Source organism: Falco biarmicus, chromosome 4 (genome assembly GCF_023638135.1).
Source record: "Falco biarmicus isolate bFalBia1 chromosome 4, bFalBia1.pri, whole genome shotgun sequence".
Taxonomy (NCBI): domain Eukaryota; kingdom Metazoa; phylum Chordata; class Aves; order Falconiformes; family Falconidae; genus Falco; species Falco biarmicus.
This window is the reverse complement of record NC_079291.1, coordinates 1,398,032-1,416,719: the sequence shown is the minus strand read 5'-3', so window position 1 is coordinate 1,416,719 and position 18,688 is coordinate 1,398,032. Positions and strand designations below refer to the sequence as shown.

Below are 18,688 nucleotides of genomic sequence, written 5' to 3'. Positions count from 1 at the left end.
GCAAGCTAGTTTGGCTACCAATATAATTCCTGCGGCAAGCACAACCTTCCCCATGAGTTATACACCAGTTTCTTGATAGCAGAGACACTGCAACTTGCCAGGTAGCTGTTGAGAAAGGTTGGTGCCTTCATGTTTTATCAGCCTTCAAAAGTGCTGGTTACTCTGCAAATGCTGAAGCCTGCCTCTGCCAGCTGGGCCGCCTACCCTAGCGAGTGGCAAGAATACGACCTCATCAGAAAGCCGATTAAATGCCTTAATGTTTAGGACTCCTACGTTACAGTAAGACACCCATAAAATGACCATGGAGAAAATGCATTGTAACCACTGGTTTATTATACAGGAAACTCTGCAAGTACTAAATTTACTATAAAAACATGCAACAACCAAAGAAGCAGGAAGAAAAAAAAAATGGAAAAAAAAAAAAGCCTCCAGCGTGAACAAGGTTAAGAACCATTTGTGCAAACTGATGTATTTCTGGCTTGGAGCCAAGTGGGGAGAAAAAGAAATTGTCACACATAGATTCCCAGAAGGTGTAACAGAAGATGCAGCACACTGTTGGAGGCTGAAGTATGTCAAAACCAAAATTAGCTATTAGTAGTTTCAGATCACTTAAGCAGAGTCTGCTCATAGGTAGTAGACTCCACAAAATTCTAAACACGGAAGCAATCACTGGTGTCTCTCTGCAACTTGTGACAGTAGGTATAAACATACTTGATTTATGAAGGGGGAAGGTGGCTTCAGCACACATGTAAGGATGCTGGCAACTTGACAGCAGCAAGCTTTAATTCCATAGAAGTAGAAGTATCTTTTCACTGTCATTAGAATTCCCATCTCTGAAAGTACCACTACCAGAATAACTGATTTTGATCAAACACAGTTGTACAAGCTTTATGCACGGCATATGTGAATTTCTTTCATTTTTTTTTAAATCCAAACTCAGTATACTTTGCCAATAAAATACTATTTTATTTTTTGTCACAGGCACACAACAATGCCATGTTCTTTATTCAGACAGTATATATCTATGCATTTGTTTCCATGTAAAGAAATACAACAACAGGCTTTTGGTCAGTCTACCTATAGCAACAGCTGCTGCTCCAAGAGAGTTATTTTGCATTATCTGCAACTCCCTCTGCAACTGAGATGGGCCTGCTCAGCAGAACAAGCACAACTGCACATAACAATGACGTGCTTCTGAGGTAGGAATATCTTAACTGCTTTTAAATCATTAATTTTTTTATCATTTCACATATGTATTACAAATAAAAGGGAAAGCTGGTTACAAACAAAAACGAATACACACCATCTAGGATTAGTGTAAGAAAAGACCATTGTGGAGGTAGAGCTGTAAACCTGTGAAGCTTACAGCAGGAAAAACTTGCCATGCTCCCAAAAGCTCAGGCTTATTTCCCTTTGATAATGGTTTTAACTGGAAGATGTAATCAGTTACACCAGTAACAATAACAATGTAAAACTCTCCTTTAACTCCATGTATCGAACAGCTGTAACTGGCATGGTGGAACTCTCATTCTCCCCCATATTCAGGACATTTTTAACATTAATTTTCATATACACCTTATTTTACATAAATGCTCTATCAACACTTTCCCTATTTATACATCATTTTAATGTTTATAGCTTACAAGTTGTCTGTCAAAAAAATTTAAGAGTGTAGAGTGGATTTATCTGTGGTTTTAATATAAAGGCAATTTTACCACAGAAAGTTTTGATTTTTACCATGGAGCAAAAGGTAAAAAAAGCCACCTATAAGCTGGGAACATGGGTTTTGGCTTATCTAGGGGGGCAGACAGATGTTATCCTTCCCATGAACCCACAGCTTTGTGCTCTTGCTGGAGATTGTGCTAGTTCTTCCAGTGTGTTGTACTTCTGCTCCGAGAATGAAGGATGTTGCAAGAAACCGAGAGAGGGAATTAAACAAGACAGCTAAAGCCTCCTCACGCTGAAATACAGCAAATCTAAAAAATTCTGGATGGAATTGGTGCTACTCTGGAATTAAGGTTTAATTTTAGACTCAGAATATGGTATATTAAATGTACCCTTTACAATATCATAGCATTTGCCCTGAGAGTATGAAATAATATTTATTTCTTTTAGTTTACAGGTCGCAATGTATTGTTAGGGATGAATTAAAAAAGTTTGACACCAGGAACCATACTTCTCAAAGCAGCATTTTTAGTTAATTGAACTGCTATCTTTCTTGCTTCTTCTTGAGTTAAGGGATATAAATTAGTCTATAGAATTAGTCTGTAAATAAATGCCTTCAATGAGTGTTATTTTGAGGAGAGGAGAGCTTACCTTCTGCAGAAGAGAAAATTATCTTTTCTCTTTTGAGGTACTTGCATTTCCAGGCCTCTGTGAGTTATAGGAAGCGATGACTACTTGGAGATGTCAGCTCTTTGTGAGGTGTAAAATCATAAAGTACAAGGAGAAATCATCAAGAATCGTAACGGAATTCAAAGTAGACTCTTGTAATCTATTCTTACAAACCTTCACACAGTACTTAGAAAGTCCTAAAGTTGAAAAGTAACAGGCTATCACAAAGGTTGTCTGAACGCCCTCCCTGCACATGTCTGTCTCTGGACTTACTTCTCTGAAGGTTATCCTGAAATTCATTGCTTCAATTTACAGTAATAAGGTTTGGAATAACTCCCACATTGGTTTAAGTTACATTAAATCACTGCCAGATATTTCTGACTCCTATTTTAACATGATTTGTCTGGAAATATACCAAAAATGAGTAACACAGTCATAAGTAATACAGTATTTGAGTCCAAACTATTAAGTGCCCACCCATTCACATTCTAATTTATGATTTTCAATGCTGTCCTTTTCACTGGAGTCATATAAACCAGTGACTAATTCCCACCATCAACAAATGTCCACTACAAATCAGCAGTAAGAAAGAAAAGGAAAAAATACACTGTGCAATGTGCTCATTCATTGTACAAATGGAGCTTTCAATATGCAGCACCAGATGTTCTGTGGTGTATCTTACATGAGCCTTGGGAATGGCAAGCTTTGTAACAGCATGCCTCCAGTCTTCTCTAGAAACAGAAAGAACAGTTGACACTAAGGCTTATAGATAAAAAAACCCAGTGTATTTTTATAATTTAAAAATCTGTTACGATGGGTAATGACCTCCTAAGAATACAAAGAAAATGGAACAGATAATCCCATGAATATTACTGACCACAGGTACAGTATATAGAGTGGGCTTGGTGAGTTAGCAGGAACCCTACTGAAGCACTCATAATTTGAAATCCTTGTAATTAAAGATGAAGGGAAGGGAGGAACAATCAGTTAGCATCTTAATCCTTCACCTGTATGCAAACTGACTTTCTAACTATACATTTCCTAGTACTGAGATTGGACTGGCTTTAAAGGTCTATGTAGAAAGGCTCTTCATTCCTTTGTAAGAACACAACCCAACTTTAAGAATGACAAATATACATAAAAATGCAGAGTACTTGTTTTATTAATACAATACTATTCTTAAAGCAGATCTTTAGCCACCTAATCTGATCACCACCCACCTTCCTGAGAATATTTTTCTCAAGATTACAACCTGCCTGTCAGGCTACCTGGCCTATTTCATCAGTGTAAGCTCCTCAACCTCAGCAACGTGAGCTGCTAGCAATCTTTTCCATAATGTTTGCAAGAGTTAGACATGCCACAGTTTCTTTGTGCAAAAGATATGCTTGAACACTGAGCTAGATCTCAAAAATCTGGATTTTGTTCTTGCTTCTGTAGGTCACCTTAGACGGGTAAGTTGCAAGGCCATCACTTTATTCCTCAGTTTCTTCATCTGTAAAATGTAAATATGTAAAATAATAATATTCATTAGCTTTTAAAAAACATTTTAGAATATACACTGTTAATTATCAAGCAGTGTGGATTCTCTCATAAGTAACACACAACTGCTAATACGACTTACCCACTTTCATATTAGCACCTTTATTTAAACGTTCACTGTTCTTACAGCAACATAGCAAAACACTCATTTCGTCTAACAGCAATTGCAAAAAAAAGCTTTTATCCAGCAGAAGCGTAATTAGAATAGTAAAGGTGATGAGATCGTCACCAGCTTTCAGTTTGAGGGCCCATCTGGTATTTTAAGTTCAAGTAACTGAAGTAGCAAAACCAGTTTCCAATTCAAGCCTGCCCTCCGCTGGCTTTAATGAAACACTGCTGATGAATTTTGCATCAATAGCATCTTCCCGTAATGAAGTGGAGGAACTAAATTAACAGAAACTGATACAATTTATTGATTGAGAACTTCAGTCAGCATTTCTTTTTAAAATTTTTTAACAGTAGTTTAATTTTAAAATTTATTTTTAAAGTCCTATATAGGCTTCCTGGCAGATACTTGTTCTTCAGGATTTCAAAAGCTCACCAGCATTTCAGTGGCTGGAACTAATATACAACATGGGAGGTTACATTCTGCACATGGTTTTAAAGACATTTCATAGAAAAACTGCAGAAAAATATTTTGCTATGATACAATTAACGATTTTAATACATAGTGCTATACGTACTAGTGCAGTACTAATGTCCTAAGAGACCAGCATGTCTAGTCTAGTCTAGTCCTCTGTCACTAGAAGCAGTCTTTCCCCCTAAGATGTGAAAGAACAGCTTTTATTACCGTGTTTATTTTAGAAAGAACTTCCCATCCCAAATCCCACAGGCAATTAACTCGCCTCTTAACTCAGGAGGACTCATTTTCCTTTCTATATTTAAAATAGGAAGGTAACTGGGGGGGATGGGGGAAGCTATCTTAGTTATACTTACTCACATAGATTCATCTAGCATGATTTCGACCCCTAGGTGACATTTGTGTCTGGAATACAGAATCTATACCATTATGCACTGGAGGATTTGATCAAGCTGAAAAGCCTCAGATTAATTTATCTTGTCATCTTCATGCTTAGTTACACTTAACAGCACCTAATCTCTTGTGACTGCTACCTTAAAATGAGTAAAATGTGGTTTCTTCAGATGTCTACTTAATATACACTTGAAAAAAAAAAAGAGAAAGAATTAAACTATTACGGAAATGCCATTTTACTTGGACCTGTGTGCCTAACAGACTTTATGAAGCAGAACATAAGGAACTTGCAGGGGTTCCTTGAACGTCCTCTGCTAAAATTCTTGCTGCAATGGCTATCGTTCAATATAGAACCTGTAGGAGTCCCTATAACATTTTACAGGAAGCGGTGAAAGACAACTAATCTGTCCTCACTGTTTTGTGGTGGTTTTTTTGTTTTGTTTTGTTTAGTTGGTTTCTTATTGGTTTTTTTTGGTTTGGTTTTTTTTTGCTTCAGGTAGGAAGCTATACAAAAATCTACTGAAATCTCATTAATCACTCCAGTGTGTGCTGGTACAGATTGTGCTCTTAAACTGGATTTCTGCACTCCCAGGAGATTACTGTTTGAGATTTTTAATAATCCTAACTGAAAAGCAGCAACACTGCCACACTGAAACACTGGTTCTTTTCCTGAAAGGTTACTGGTGTTCTGGTGTGTTAGTGGAAGGAGTCTAAGATGAACTTACAGATATGTTAATTAAGCTGTCAATACATAGAGAAGAGATACTTGTGTGCCTACTTGACAGTATTTTAAAATTAATAAAATCTAAAAACATTTGTCTGGGCTAAATATGGCATATGATTATGCTAGAATCGACAGAGTCTGGGCAGAAATTATGTATGAAAGACAAAAAGGACAGCATTTTAAGAGATTAAGGTTTATGTTCACAGAATAGTAAAAACTTCATTAACCATGAGTTGCACTTCATTTAATCCTGATAGCGCTACACAAGACTTGCAAAGGAAGATCTTTCCTTGATCACCAACCCCCAGGTATCTGTGAAAGGCCTTAATTACTCTTCATTATAATACTGAATTACTGATTGTAACCTTCCATGTGCTGAAGATCTCAAAGAAATTTTCAGTGAAATCCGAGCTACTGAAAAGCGAAAAATAAAGACGGGCATAAATGCTGATACTTTTGTCAGTACCAGTTTGACTTCAGGTTCTGGAAGGCAGCTCTTCCTGGAGGGTCACCTTTAACAGGAGCCCATGCGATGCATCCTGAGCTTGGCGAAAGGAGGTGTGAACTGCTCCTTGCCTTGTTGGTGATGGTTAAGCCATGCTGAATCAGGAACATGACTAAAGGTTTGTCCTTAAGTTTCTGAAGTCAATTCCCCCAAAGCCGACAATCAAGATAAAATAATACCTATGTTCAGTTTATCTAACTGTTTTGTTCAATATTTAGATATACTGAGAAAGATTCAGTTTATACATATACATGACATTTACTTTGTTGACTGGGTAATCTTACCCGAGATCTGAAAATATACGTATTTTAACCTCTTGTATTATGCTCTGGACTCCATAATTTGCATTACAAGCTGTTAAAAAATGTTATAATGACAACACTAAAACCTAGACTATCTTTGAAGCAAGAATTAAAGCTATGCTTTAAATTTTATTTAAATTAAAACTATGCTAAATTAAAATTTAATTTATACTTTTATCTTAACAAACACCCTTCCTCTTTTGGAGGCACCAAAGGAAAAGGATACTTAGGGATATACACAGTAACTGAAACTATTTATTTTAGCAGTGACTCAAGATAAAAACCAGAACAAACTCATATTCTAGCAGAAAACCCAGACAGACCTGTTCCACATCCACCTGGTGCATTTCAACTCAGAGGTCCTTCTTTTCGCTTTACTACTTGTTTTCTCTTTGCTTATGATCAGGGGCTAATTAGTATCTTCTTGTTGTTGTTGTTGTAGTAAACATTTAGCTTGTAAAATTTGAAAGAGTGCATCCAAAAGCGCTATTGTAAATCAGTGAAGTGAATGCTGTGCATCAATCAGTTACTATTTTTAAGTATTTCACTGTCAGAAAAAGTCATTTCAGCAGCATGTTTTGGTTTTTTAGATGGATGCTAAGAAAGACTATTACAACAAATGCTCATTGAAGACAGGAAGCAGAATTTGACTTTTAATTACAACTGTTATTTTTCAAATACTCCAATTTATGTTCTGTTTCAAAAAGAACTATTTCGTTTTCATGTGCAATGCTGTCAACTGATTGCAAAGACATACATTCTTAGCTTCATGGTTGCCTCACCTTAATAAAATGTACTAAGGCCAGAATTAGTACAAAAATAAGTATACTAAGAGCAAAGACTTTTGGAAATCAGAATATATTCACTGTTTTCCTCACCTTGTTTCAATCACAGTAAAAATTTGCCTAGAACAAGCATCTCTTAAGTCCTTTAGAATCGTTGTAGTTATGTGTTGTTATAGTAACATATTCTTTAGCAACAAAAATCTACTTGAGATCTGTTGACAAATAAAAGGTTTAGTATCTTTAGAGGAAGATCCTCCTAGAGCTACTGAAACCTTCACTGCTCAGATGCCAAAAAAAGCTTAATTTAAAAACAAAGATTGAATAAATATGAATATTAGTTTTGGCCTCAGAAAATCCTTTAATCCATCAGGTTTTTGCGTATCATTGAAAGTATGCAAGGAATCAGATTATTGTTTTCATCCTCGGCCAAATACTGCAATCATAAAAACATGTATTTAAGAACTGTTGTGTTTTTAGAGGAACTACCAATAGTAAAAGGTAGCAGTATCTTTAAATGTAACAATTTTCATTATTAAATGAAGATGGGAAGAATGGGAAAGTCAAGTTTCAAACAACAACAACAAAGTTTTGCAACAGGTAACACTCAATTTTCAAGCACAACAGCAGTTCTTCTCAAAGGTCTCTAAAAGCATTTGATGAGGTTCTGTTGAATGCTGTCTCACCTCAAACTGCTGTGTCTCCTTCACTGGCCTTGGGAGCTGTAATGAAAAATAATGAAATTATTACTGTTTTGCAGTTAACTCCCCATTACCACTCAGTTTTGGTTTATTTTTAAATAAATAAATTTTGTATTGAATATACAGAATTACTACACTTTGCTTTTTGTTCCTACCACTCTGGTCAGTTTACTAATTTTCTTTATAGGCATCTGACAGCACCACTTTTCTTGGAAATATCCTGTATCAGACAGTGACTAGAGTACAGCCAACAAGTATCACACAGAAATTCATATAAAAGAGATTGTGATCTGGACAGAAATTTTTTATATGCATCACTGCTCTGTATTTCAAGTGTATTTTGAAAATATGTGAAATACAAAACCTCATGTACTCAGATCCAAGTAATCTAGGTCTTAACAACATTCAAGAGAAATTTTAAGAATTCTGACATTTCCCACATGACATAATTGGACAGCCTTAGTATTTTTTTATTTTGACTAAAGGGATTTCCATTTTTATTTGTCTCTCTGTGAAACAAAGGAGCAAGGAACACTTGCCAGACCGGTAGTACTGCAGGGTAGCTGTGATTTATTATACTAAATGAATGGGAATACTCAAATGGAATGGAAGAAAAGGACCATCATTAACAGGGCACAATCAAAACAGAAAGGCTAATCATAATAATAACGTGAAATAGAACATGTAGTCATAATATACTACCAATTTCACTGACAACGTAAAGGTTCAGCCTGTAATGGAAATCTGTTAAATACATCTTGCTTGTGTCCTTGTATTATTTATACTGATTTACAGTGTAATCCTGAAGTATGAAATGCCTACCACAGTATCTTTGAAATGTAAGTTCCTCCTAAATGGGATAAACTCAAAGTTTGTTCCCAAGCAGATGAATTTAATGCAGTTTCTTGAAGGGGAAATCTGAAAAGTGAGAGTGGTAAGAGTATAATGGAGCTCTGCAATGACTTCCTGTGTAGAGTTTACAGAAATTTTCCACAAACTTTTAATGTGCCACTTCACTTTGCCTCCCTCTTCAGCTTTCTGAGTTGCACGGCTTTGTAGTGTGTTGACATAAAGCCTTAGAGGTCTGCAATTCTTTAATGTGAAATCTACCCTTGGCACCAAAACCAGACAACTAAAGTCATCAGACTGAGTGACATTATTTCCCTGAGCCAGAGACTCATGCTTAAGTGATTCAGTCCTCTTTATAAGAATCTCAATTCTCTCCTTTACTCATAAATTCGAAACATTAATCTGGTTTACAATGAGTGTTAGTGGTATTAATTTGCTATGAAAACACAGCACCTGCAGAATTACTGCTAATCAAGTTAATAAAACAGGAGGGATTCATGTTCTTGTCCCAGTTAAAACCTCTGATTTTATTTTATTGTTGTTGCTGATCACACAAACTATGAGGCAAGAGAAATTCAAAGAGGTTTTTCGTAACAAAAAAAATGTCAACATATATGGTATTACTGTCTTTTGTCACTCCAGCAATTAAGGCTCTTTCTTTTCTTCTTTAATGAAAACATTTCAAGTCTTCATTATCAGCCATAAGAGAAAAAGAATAAAATAAATCCAACGTCCTTCACGGAAGCATTACAATAAATTACAAATGTGAACTAGCGCCCACAGCTTGCCTACAACATCCTACTTCTATCTTCTCGAGGCAAAGCTGCCTCTATCAATCTCTTAGAGTGCCCATTTCTTTGGGTATTACTTCTCCCTTCAAAACAGCTATTGTTTCATACCTAAGCATTGGCACCTTTGTTTTTAGGGGCTAATTTTCAATATTTCAATTATTTGGATAGTGCTGTCCCACCAGACTGAACTTGCAGGGAAGATGACTGATGTTCTCTTTTACCCTATGGCTGAGTCAATAGCTCACCAAAGGACTCTCAGACCCTCTAACATCCTAGGTGCCACCAGAGCCAAATAAAGGCACAGAACGCTTCTGGAGTCAGTACAAACCTTTGCTATTGGCATGCTCTGGGGGTTTTTTTGTGTTGTTTGGGGTTTTGTTTGGTTTTGTTTTGTTGCAGGGTGGTGGTGTGTATGTGTGTTGGGTTTTGGTTGTGGGTTGTTGTTTTTGTTTTTTTTTATTGCAGATATGATACAGATGCATGTTATGATGGAAGAAATGCTGTTCTCCAGTCACTTCTCTTAGTTTACAAATACCCTTTCTCAGCTTCAGTCTGTAACACTACATAAATTCAGACCATTAGCTATACAGAATAAACTGGTTTATTTGCATACAAAATACATGTACTTGTGCTTTTCTAGGCCACAGCAATGATTTTGTTTGCAAGAGAACTGTGGCAAAGAAATATTTATTTTCTTGCTGTTGATTTCCTGGCTTCTACAGTTAAATAAAGGAAATAACCTACAAGCTTTTAGTCAAACATCAGAAGTAGCAAACATGAGAAATGAAAACTATCAAGGAAAGCTTCTGTGCTCTGAAAATTATTCCTTGACTTTATGTGAAGGCAACAAGAGAATCACCTGGTACACGTGGCACACTTGTGAATATCCTTTCTCAAGAACATCCACAATAAGAATATATTGTATCACATGTGACACTGTTAAACCAATTTATACTCGAAGGAGACAGAGCTGTCTAACCGTTGTTCAGTAAATTTGACCATCTGAATCCTACTTACACTAAAATTACCAGCATTTTAAAGAAAAATACCTTTCAAATTTAATTCCAGTACAGTGGGTCACATTTTACTGTAATATTTTGTGAGAGATTATGAACAAGCTGTGTGCTGTAACAAACAGTTGCTTTTGTACATTTAGAAAGAACAAGCTGTAACACCCCCCCCCCCGTTAACTACACTGTGGAAGCAGATCTGATTTAGTCTCATCTAGAAAGGAAAATCAATGTAATACAAACTGCTGAAAAATAGGTTCCTGCAGCAACCACTTCTCTTCCTTTGCAAGGGTCAGAAAAGAGAGCTCATTGGTTTGACCTTTTTCTCTTTTGAGTATGACAAACCATTACTGACAAATGAATGTGCCACTTGCACTACACTTTTTTGGAAGAATAGTACATTTGTCATTTTGAATGTCTACACAATTCTACTCATGAGTGTACTAGTTTGAAAAGTTTGACAACAGTGATATACCAAAAAACCTGAAAGCTAATGCAAACCTACAGATAGAAAGACTTGTTACCTCAAGTTAGAATTCCCAGCTCAAATGCATGACTAACCCTAAAATAATTTAACGATAGTTACATAATATTCAATTTCAGGAGCAGAAATACAGCAATCCACTGATGTACAAGTACCAGGCCAGATACGACAAAGTAGGAGTTATATGACCACATTGGTAAGTACAAACTCGCCTCTAATACCATGCAGAAAAAAGCAACAGACAAACAGCACTTCAGAGGCAGCTCTGTCTTTTATGGATGAAATATCTGTATTACTAGTTGCCCATGACTGCCACAGAAAAGTCTTCATTAGTATGTTCCAGCAATTCTGGATTCGTTAATGGAAGTATTCCATTAATCTGAAGGTACTATTTCTAAGTAACACCACCTTGGTTGCCAAAAAATGAACTGGAAAAAGCCCTACCTGCAAGATGATACTGGCAACACTTCATTTTTAAAGCGAAATGAAGACAACTAGCAAGTATTCTTCTGCCTATCCCAGCAGCTTACCTGCTGCAGGAAGAGTGGAGTAAGCCAAACTGATCAAAAACTTCATCAAGCAAAACTAACCCTCACAAAGTCAATTGACACAACACGTGCTCCCATTATCATCTGTCGCTATCTGGAGCACACTTTGTTGCCCCTAATGGCTAAGAATGTATAAAGAAAATATGTCACATGATCATGTCATATGCCATTTGACACGAAGGCATATTCTTTTGGGAAAGGTGTAGGTTCACAGTCCAGGCTTCCTACTGATGCTCATCTGCTCATTTGCTTAGGGATAAGCTATTCCGTTCATAAAGAAGCCACTCACAAACTCTAAGCCTCTGCTTTACTTGTTAGATATTAAATGTGTCTGTCACATGACTAGAAATATCGATGTATCTCATCAACACGTTTAATGTGCACGAAAGTACAGTGCATATGGACTGGCTTACATAAGAAAAGGCTATTTGTGCATTTGGTAACACAACAACATGTTTATGCCGCCACAACACCAAAATACTTCTTTATCCCCCACATTTTGATTATTGGTAGACTTACCGTGGCAAAAGCAAGCTGCAGACTGCTAGAATCCTTCACATGGCTTGCAGCTGGCTACCTGTCCATACCTGGAGAGCAAAGAGCAAGCTGTAAGCTCATGTTCTTATCATCCTGGAATGGCAGAGCACGCATCCACACACTGGAAGAAGAAATGTGGTATTTGTATAAGAGATATTTATTACAGCCCTGGATTCTATTTTGGATCTAAAAGCACTGACAAAATGGCTACAGAACTTCAAGTAATTGCCTTAGGCAAACCAATACATAACATGCAGAGCTTTAACTGTGTCTGGTCAATAAATCACGACTATGAACAAAACCGAGTAGGTTTCTGCAGTGTCACAAGGACTGACTTCTAAAAACTTTGGTTTCAGAGTTTCCATATGCAATTAAATTCCCTCTAAACTATGACAGGAGTTTGATGTAGTTAACATGGGCAATCTGTATCATGTCTGTTAAGTAACTCAGCCCATTAGCAATACTAGGAACCTGAAGGCCTGGCTCTGGCACTACAGCAGAAGGTAGCAGGAGGCCTGAGAAAGAATGAACATGGTACAAATGCGACACAACTCAGGGAGTCAAGGGCAGCGCCATCACACAGCACGACGCCCCGCCGGCAGCGGTGCCAAACAGACAAGAGCTCGGTGCTTTGGGCACTGCAAGGGGCCCTGGCAGAGGCCACTCAGTCACTAGATAGACAAGAAAGGGCCTCGGTGCTTACGGGGGCTCTGAGTCTGTAAGGACAACGGGCTCTCAGCGCTATATTGGCTTTTTTCAACGTTAGGTCTGAAAGCAGAACGCCTCTCCCCATACGGGCAGCCCGGCTTTCACCGCCAGAACTTGCCCGGCCCTCCTGCGTGCTTCCACAGGCCGCACACCCCGCACAGGCACGTCCCGCTCCGTCCAGAAACGCTTCTCTTCTCCCTGCACCGCCACCTGTCACTTACCAGACGCCACGTCCCAGCCTCCAGAGGGGCCTGCGCAGCGCGCGTACCTCGACACCTCCGGGAAAGAAACACGAACGCGGGGCCCAGAGGCAACACGAAGGCGGCCGCGCCCCCTGCGACCCCCCGCCCCCCCCCGCCCGGCGAGCCGGACCCCGCGGGCGGCCGCGCATGCCCGGGGGCGGCGGCGAGCGGAGGGAGCCCCGCGGCCGCCATTTTCTCGCCCGTCTCAGGGAAGGGGCTGTCTCCTCCCCGCGACCCGGCGGCGGCGCCATGGAGGCCCGCCCCCCGCCGCTGCCGCAGCGCTACCCGGGCGGCTGGGCTCCTCCTCCTCCGCTCTCCCCCGCCGCCGGCATGCCGAAGCTCAGCAAGGAGGCCAAGCAGCGGCTGCAGCAGCTCTTCAAGGGCGGCCAGTTCGCCATCCGCTGGGGCTTCATCCCCGTCGTGCTTTACTTAGGTCAGCGGCGGCCGGGGGGCCGGCCGTACTGCGGCGCGGGGGTGGCGGTGGCGCTCGGCGGCCGGTGGCGAGGCCGAGGCCGGGGCCGGGGCGGCCGGGCGCGCCCTCCCCCCATCCCGGCCCGGCCCGGCAGCGCGTGCTCGGGGCGGGTGGGGGGGTGGAAGGGAGCGCGCGCGCGTCGGGGAGAGGCGCCCCCGGGCTGTGCGGGCCTCGCCGCGCATGCGCGGGCGGAGCGGGGCTGAGGGCCCGCCGGTGAGGCGGCCTGTGGGAGCCGTGGGGCAGGGACGGGCCTTGCCCTTGGCCCTGCTGCGCGGTGGCCGTGGGGCGCTTCGTTTCTTTCTCTTTTTTTTTTTTTTGTCCTTTAAAAAGCTTTTTCTGCGCCCTCCCCTGCCTGGGCGCTGTTGCCGCGCTGGGGCGCGCTGAGCCCGCGTACGCGGTGAGGAGGGGGCGGGCCCCGCGGGAGCGGCCCGGGACTGCGCCACCGGAGCGGCTTGGCGGCGAACGGAGCCGTGATTTAATCATGCTGTGATTATCGGTGACCGACTGGCCTAGCTGCCAGGCTGTGTGTTTCTGGCAGCAGGGCGTCCGTGTGCGAGGAGAAAGCTGTCTGCGGCCAGGAGCCCCTTCGTGGTGCCGCGGGGGTTGCCGGCCTCTGCCTGAGGTTGAGTTTCCAGCTAGGTGCAGGTCACAATCTCTCCCGAAATGGCGTGGCTCCTGTTTCCGAACTGCTGTGGAGCATTCAGGGGATGCTTTGACATCATGCCTGGTGCCCAGGGTGTATTTCACTTGCTCCTGTCATGGGTCTGGCTAGGCATCACCGCCACATGATAGCTGTCCTGCAGAGTTTGGGCTGTATGCCATCAGCTGTCCGTGTTACAGAGCCTGACCTACTTAAGACTTCCACTCCCTGTTAGAAAGCGGGTTTGGATTCCCACCACCGCCACCACAACCACCACTTGGGAGTAGTTCTACCTGAATCCTTAAAAACCACCGAGGAAGACTATCCTGGATGTAGCTACTTAAGCACATGTGCAGTAGCCGTGACACGCTTGTTCCTTTCTTGTGTGGCAAGGGGCCCCAGCAAGGCTAATCCTCGTGGTTCACCTGGTTTTATTTTCTGCCCAACTCCAGTGGGTCTTTCTGGAAGAGCATCTAAAACGGGCAGGCACCTCTGCCTTGAATGCAAACCTGAAGGAGGGTTGGAAGCTTAATGTAATTACAGTCAAAGCTGATAGGTTGTTTTAATTAATGGAGGAGAATGCAGCCTCCAATTTGAAGGGCTTTGATTGTTCACATAGTAGATAGCAATCAGGAGAAAGTTGGTCTTTTCAACAGTCGCATACAGGCTTTAACAACTACAGGTAAAAGAGGCCACTTCAAACACTATGGAAAAACACTAATTGGCAGTATTAGGTTTAAGTTTAATTGCACTTCCATTTTTAGTTTGTCACTTGTTTTTGGGTGGGAATTGCAGCAGTGTTTTGTGGCCTGATTTTGCTCTTGCTGAATTTTTGTTTTGATTTTACTTTTATGACAGTATCTATGAATATGGGAAAGATGCTTTTGTTCTCAGGGACATCAGAGGAAGTAAGTTAAGTCATGTAAAGCCATGTCGTTATATTTGAAGTTGCACTGATATCAGGGTACCTTGTATACTTCTGTTACGTAGCAGTGAGAAACTAAGTTGTAGTAGTTTAGCTTCATAACTCCAGAAAATAAGTGTGCTGTTCCACATCTGCATTGCCCTCTTACGAATTTGTCTGCTGTAATGAAAGGACATTAAGTGTAAGCAGATGGGAAGGAGATGTGCAGGTGCCACTTTTGCTTGCCATAGACATTTGGAGGTGGCATTTACTCAAAGTCTAGAAACGGAAGAACTTTTTTTGTACTGGGATTACAGTTGAATCTGGGAGGGAAGGTGTGATGCAGTGGAAGGGCCGGGGCTACACAGTCCTTGGTGTCACTGATTCAAGGTAAATTTTTGTATTGACCCCTGTGTATATGAAATACATGCTAAACTAAACACAGGCAAGGAAACTTTGGGAAATTTTGAGCTTTTAACTTTCTCTGAAAGGCTTTCTAGGTCAGCATGGGATGCTCAGGGGATGTATAAGGGAGCCTGGTATGTGCATGTGCAATTATAGGTAATTGGTCAGGTTTTGGGTGTTTTCGTTGTATTTTGTTGTAGTTTTTTTGCTTTGAAGTGGCTGCCCCTGTTAAGTAGGTAAATTAGACCAGTACAGTTTTGTTGAACCTGGCTTCCTTATTTGAAGGTACTGGGGGGAAGAAAAGCCAGAAACATTCACACACACAAAGTGTAACTCCTAATACAACTTCATGAATTTTAAAGCAATTTTGCTAGACAGTATGGCAAGCGAAGAAAGTGGGTGAGGGTGCTGAATACTCTCAGATCACACAAGGTTATCTTCAAAGAGTTAACCTGTTCCCCATGAAATTACTGGAAGTTTTTTTGTTAACCTTCATGGCCTGTGTTTCAGGCGAACTGGCGTTAATTATTTATTTGCGGTAAACAAGGGAAATAATGTATTTTTTCATGTAACATCCATTTCTAGATAGCAGATGTAGGAGAGAGTGTGTTGAACAGTACATGAATTGCGTGATTACACTTCAAGACTTTTACAGTTCAGAGGGCAAAGATATTTTATACACTGAACGTTCAGTTGCTTCTCTAGCATTAGTTTGCTTTAGTGAATTGGTACTCGAGTCATTAGCTGAGGATGAACTCTTTGTTATTAACTCTGTCTTAGTTTTCCTGGGTGTTAGTAGGTTGATAAATACTGTGTTTCTTTGCAAGCTTTAGTACTAGATAGCTTTTCAAAAAGTGCCAGTAAAAATGGGAGATGTTAGGTTTAATTGTATTTGACATTTAGAATTCTGTCAGCCTAAATTGAGTGAACTGTTACTGAAATATTTCTTCTAAGTTCTGCATTGGATGTCGTTGCAGAACATTGCCTGTTAGGACTCAGGATGCTTGCTTATAGCAGTTGTAGGTGTCACTGTTGGTACTGCCTTTCTAGGTTGTTTTCTAACCAACATTTAAAAATCGGCGTGGTTTTGTGTTGTGTTGGTATGTATGTCTTGATCTTTGGGGTAGATAACTTTCTCCATCTCACATAGCTAGTTGGCCCTGAATTTTAAGTCAGGTAAAGATGCAGGTAAGGATTAAAAGCAAAACAAAATTGCCCTGTACACTTGTATTTATTTTCTCTGCTTTCTAACCCTGATAAGAATGTGCAATTTTTATTCAGGTTGGTACACAGCTTCATGAATCACGGTTCTCAGGAGGTCTTCTTTTTTATTGCAGTTTAATGGGCTGGAATAATTTGATAATGATTTAACTATGTCAGAATTTGCACATATTTATATATATGTATGTTTCACTTCAGGTTTTAAGAGAGGTGCGGATCCTGGAATGCCTGAGCCAACTATCTGGAGGTATGTATTGGTTCCGAATGTACATGCAAACCCAGTGCAGGAAGTTGCCATTTTGGGTGTAACCTCTGGACAGCAACAGTTGCACACATTGCTTTCATCCATTGTTTTTGATTGTTTAGGGTAAAAGCATAGCAGGTCATGGTTTTTGTTTCTTCAGAAATCCAGACAAGAAGACAGCAGAATACAAGTTATTGGGAGGGCCTTTCTCTTAATCTTGCATGGCTTTTACTATATGGGACATCCTGTACCTTTTGAGTGGACACTAGTCTGTTGTAGAGCAACAGTTTATGCAAGTTTGTGCACTGAGGAATAACTTTTCAGCTTTCTAGCATGAGTTTAACAAAACCCAATCTCTTGCCTTTGCAAATATGGTAGTAACACTGCATAAAAGCTGCATGAAGTGAAGGGCTGTATCCTTCAATGTTAATCATTGTCTTGAAGCAAAGTGCATTTGCTCACATTGCCTCTTCCTTCTGGAACTGTTTAGTGCTGCAACGTCATGACATTAGTAATACCTGAATTCTTGTGGTATTTGAGTTTTACTGGATGACTTCCGTGGGTGAGACAAAGTTTTGAAGTGTGACTCTTCTATTTTTCTTGAAATAATTGTGGTTACTGGGCAGAGCTAGGTATTGCTAAGACAAGTAATTGATGGACTGTATTGTTTGCAAAGTCATATATTAATGTTCTAGCTTCACATAGTTATAATGTATAGAAAACCGGGTGCCAAGATCATGTTGCAGTTTCATTAAAATCCTCTGTTGTCTCAAGACTAACTTGCTGGAGGTTTTTTGTTTATTGACACTGTTTCTATGTTTAGCTTCAGTAGCAGTTTGAGACTTTTTCCTGGTTCACTGGGCGTGTCTCTGCACACAGTAAAGTATGTATTGCATACCAGAATGTATGTACACAGATACCAGAAATGTGTTTGGTTTAATCTGAAGCTTACAGATGCTCATTTTTCTAAGCACGTTGATGTTCTGTAGACTGAAATTTTACTTTAAAGGTGGCATTATTTCCGTATTTTGGGGGCTGGCATTTGTTCCGTACATTTACAGGGCTGTTCCTCCAGGCTTGTATTTTACAAATATCCATTTAAAAATGAGTACATGCTGCGAATCTGACTTCGGTTTCCTCCCCCCTCCTCTTCCAGTCTACTTTGGGGATGAAGGATGTGGTGGTCCTGTTCTAGAGCCAGCCGATGGACAGAGAAAGTGTCTGAAGATACGTACATTCCAGAGGATGAGGTGGACACTTACACCAGCTGGCTCAATCAGCTTGCTAATGACATAGGTTGTACATACAACAAAATGGAATTTATATGGACCTAACTTATTTGCATTACAGTGTAATTAAATAAATACAATTTGAATGGTTACGCATTTGTTTTTAAGTCTTTACATAATTAAAATGTAGCAATTTTTATTACACAAAGGATAACCCGTTGTGTGGGTTTTTGGTTTTTTTCCCCAAAATATGATGACATATGATCACCATATTTATCCCTGCTATGAGAAAACTGAGCTCATGTTCTAAATACTTCAATATTCTTCAAAGATTTCTTGCCTAAATGTTGGTAAGCCTCTACAGCTGGTCACTACGCTGACCTATTATTTTTTTGTTTGTTTTCCTTCCTCTTATATTAGTTCATTTCTGGATACATTAAGAATTGAGAGATGTGTACTTTTTTCCTAGCATAGTCTGTTAGTAAAAAGGTGAACTTTTCAGCCAAGTTTACCCTAAAACACTATGTACATTCTCCATAGTTTG

The 18,688-nt window shown here is 40.2% G+C and overlaps 1 protein-coding gene, 2 long non-coding RNA genes and 1 other non-coding gene across 8 annotated transcripts; 2 read left to right on the top strand and 2 right to left on the bottom strand.

Annotated features, from left to right (window-relative positions):
• Positions 1-313: 313 nt before the first annotated feature.
• On the bottom strand, positions 314-13,447 carry LOC130147227 (uncharacterized). 5 transcript variants are annotated; one of them, XR_008821167.1, is made up of 5 exons: positions 13,056-13,285; positions 12,062-12,129; positions 7,846-7,881; positions 2,317-3,826; positions 314-1,887 (listed from the first exon to the last, which is right to left on the bottom strand). It is a non-coding gene; the product is annotated as an uncharacterized LOC130147227 (long non-coding RNA). The 5 variants fall into 5 exon arrangements; XR_008821166.1 differs by lacking the exon at positions 13,056-13,285 and adding an exon at positions 13,315-13,447 and having other exon boundaries at positions 314-3,826; XR_008821164.1 differs by having other exon boundaries at positions 314-3,826; positions 13,009-13,291.
• LOC130149338 (small nucleolar RNA SNORD93) lies at positions 7,504-7,591 on the bottom strand. The gene has a single exon (XR_008821883.1). It is a non-coding gene; the product is annotated as a small nucleolar RNA SNORD93 (small nucleolar RNA).
• On the top strand, positions 13,315-18,296 carry TOMM7 (translocase of outer mitochondrial membrane 7). The gene is made up of 3 exons (XM_056334057.1): positions 13,315-13,462; positions 16,870-16,918; positions 18,072-18,296. Exons 1-3 carry the CDS (start codon positions 13,360-13,362, stop codon positions 18,085-18,087), a joined length of 168 nt encoding a protein of 55 aa, XP_056190032.1. The 5' UTR covers positions 13,315-13,359; the 3' UTR covers positions 18,088-18,296.
• On the top strand, positions 13,470-14,858 carry LOC130147229 (uncharacterized). The gene is made up of 2 exons (XR_008821169.1): positions 13,470-14,239; positions 14,294-14,858. It is a non-coding gene; the product is annotated as an uncharacterized LOC130147229 (long non-coding RNA).
• Positions 18,297-18,688: the final 392 nt, after the last annotated feature.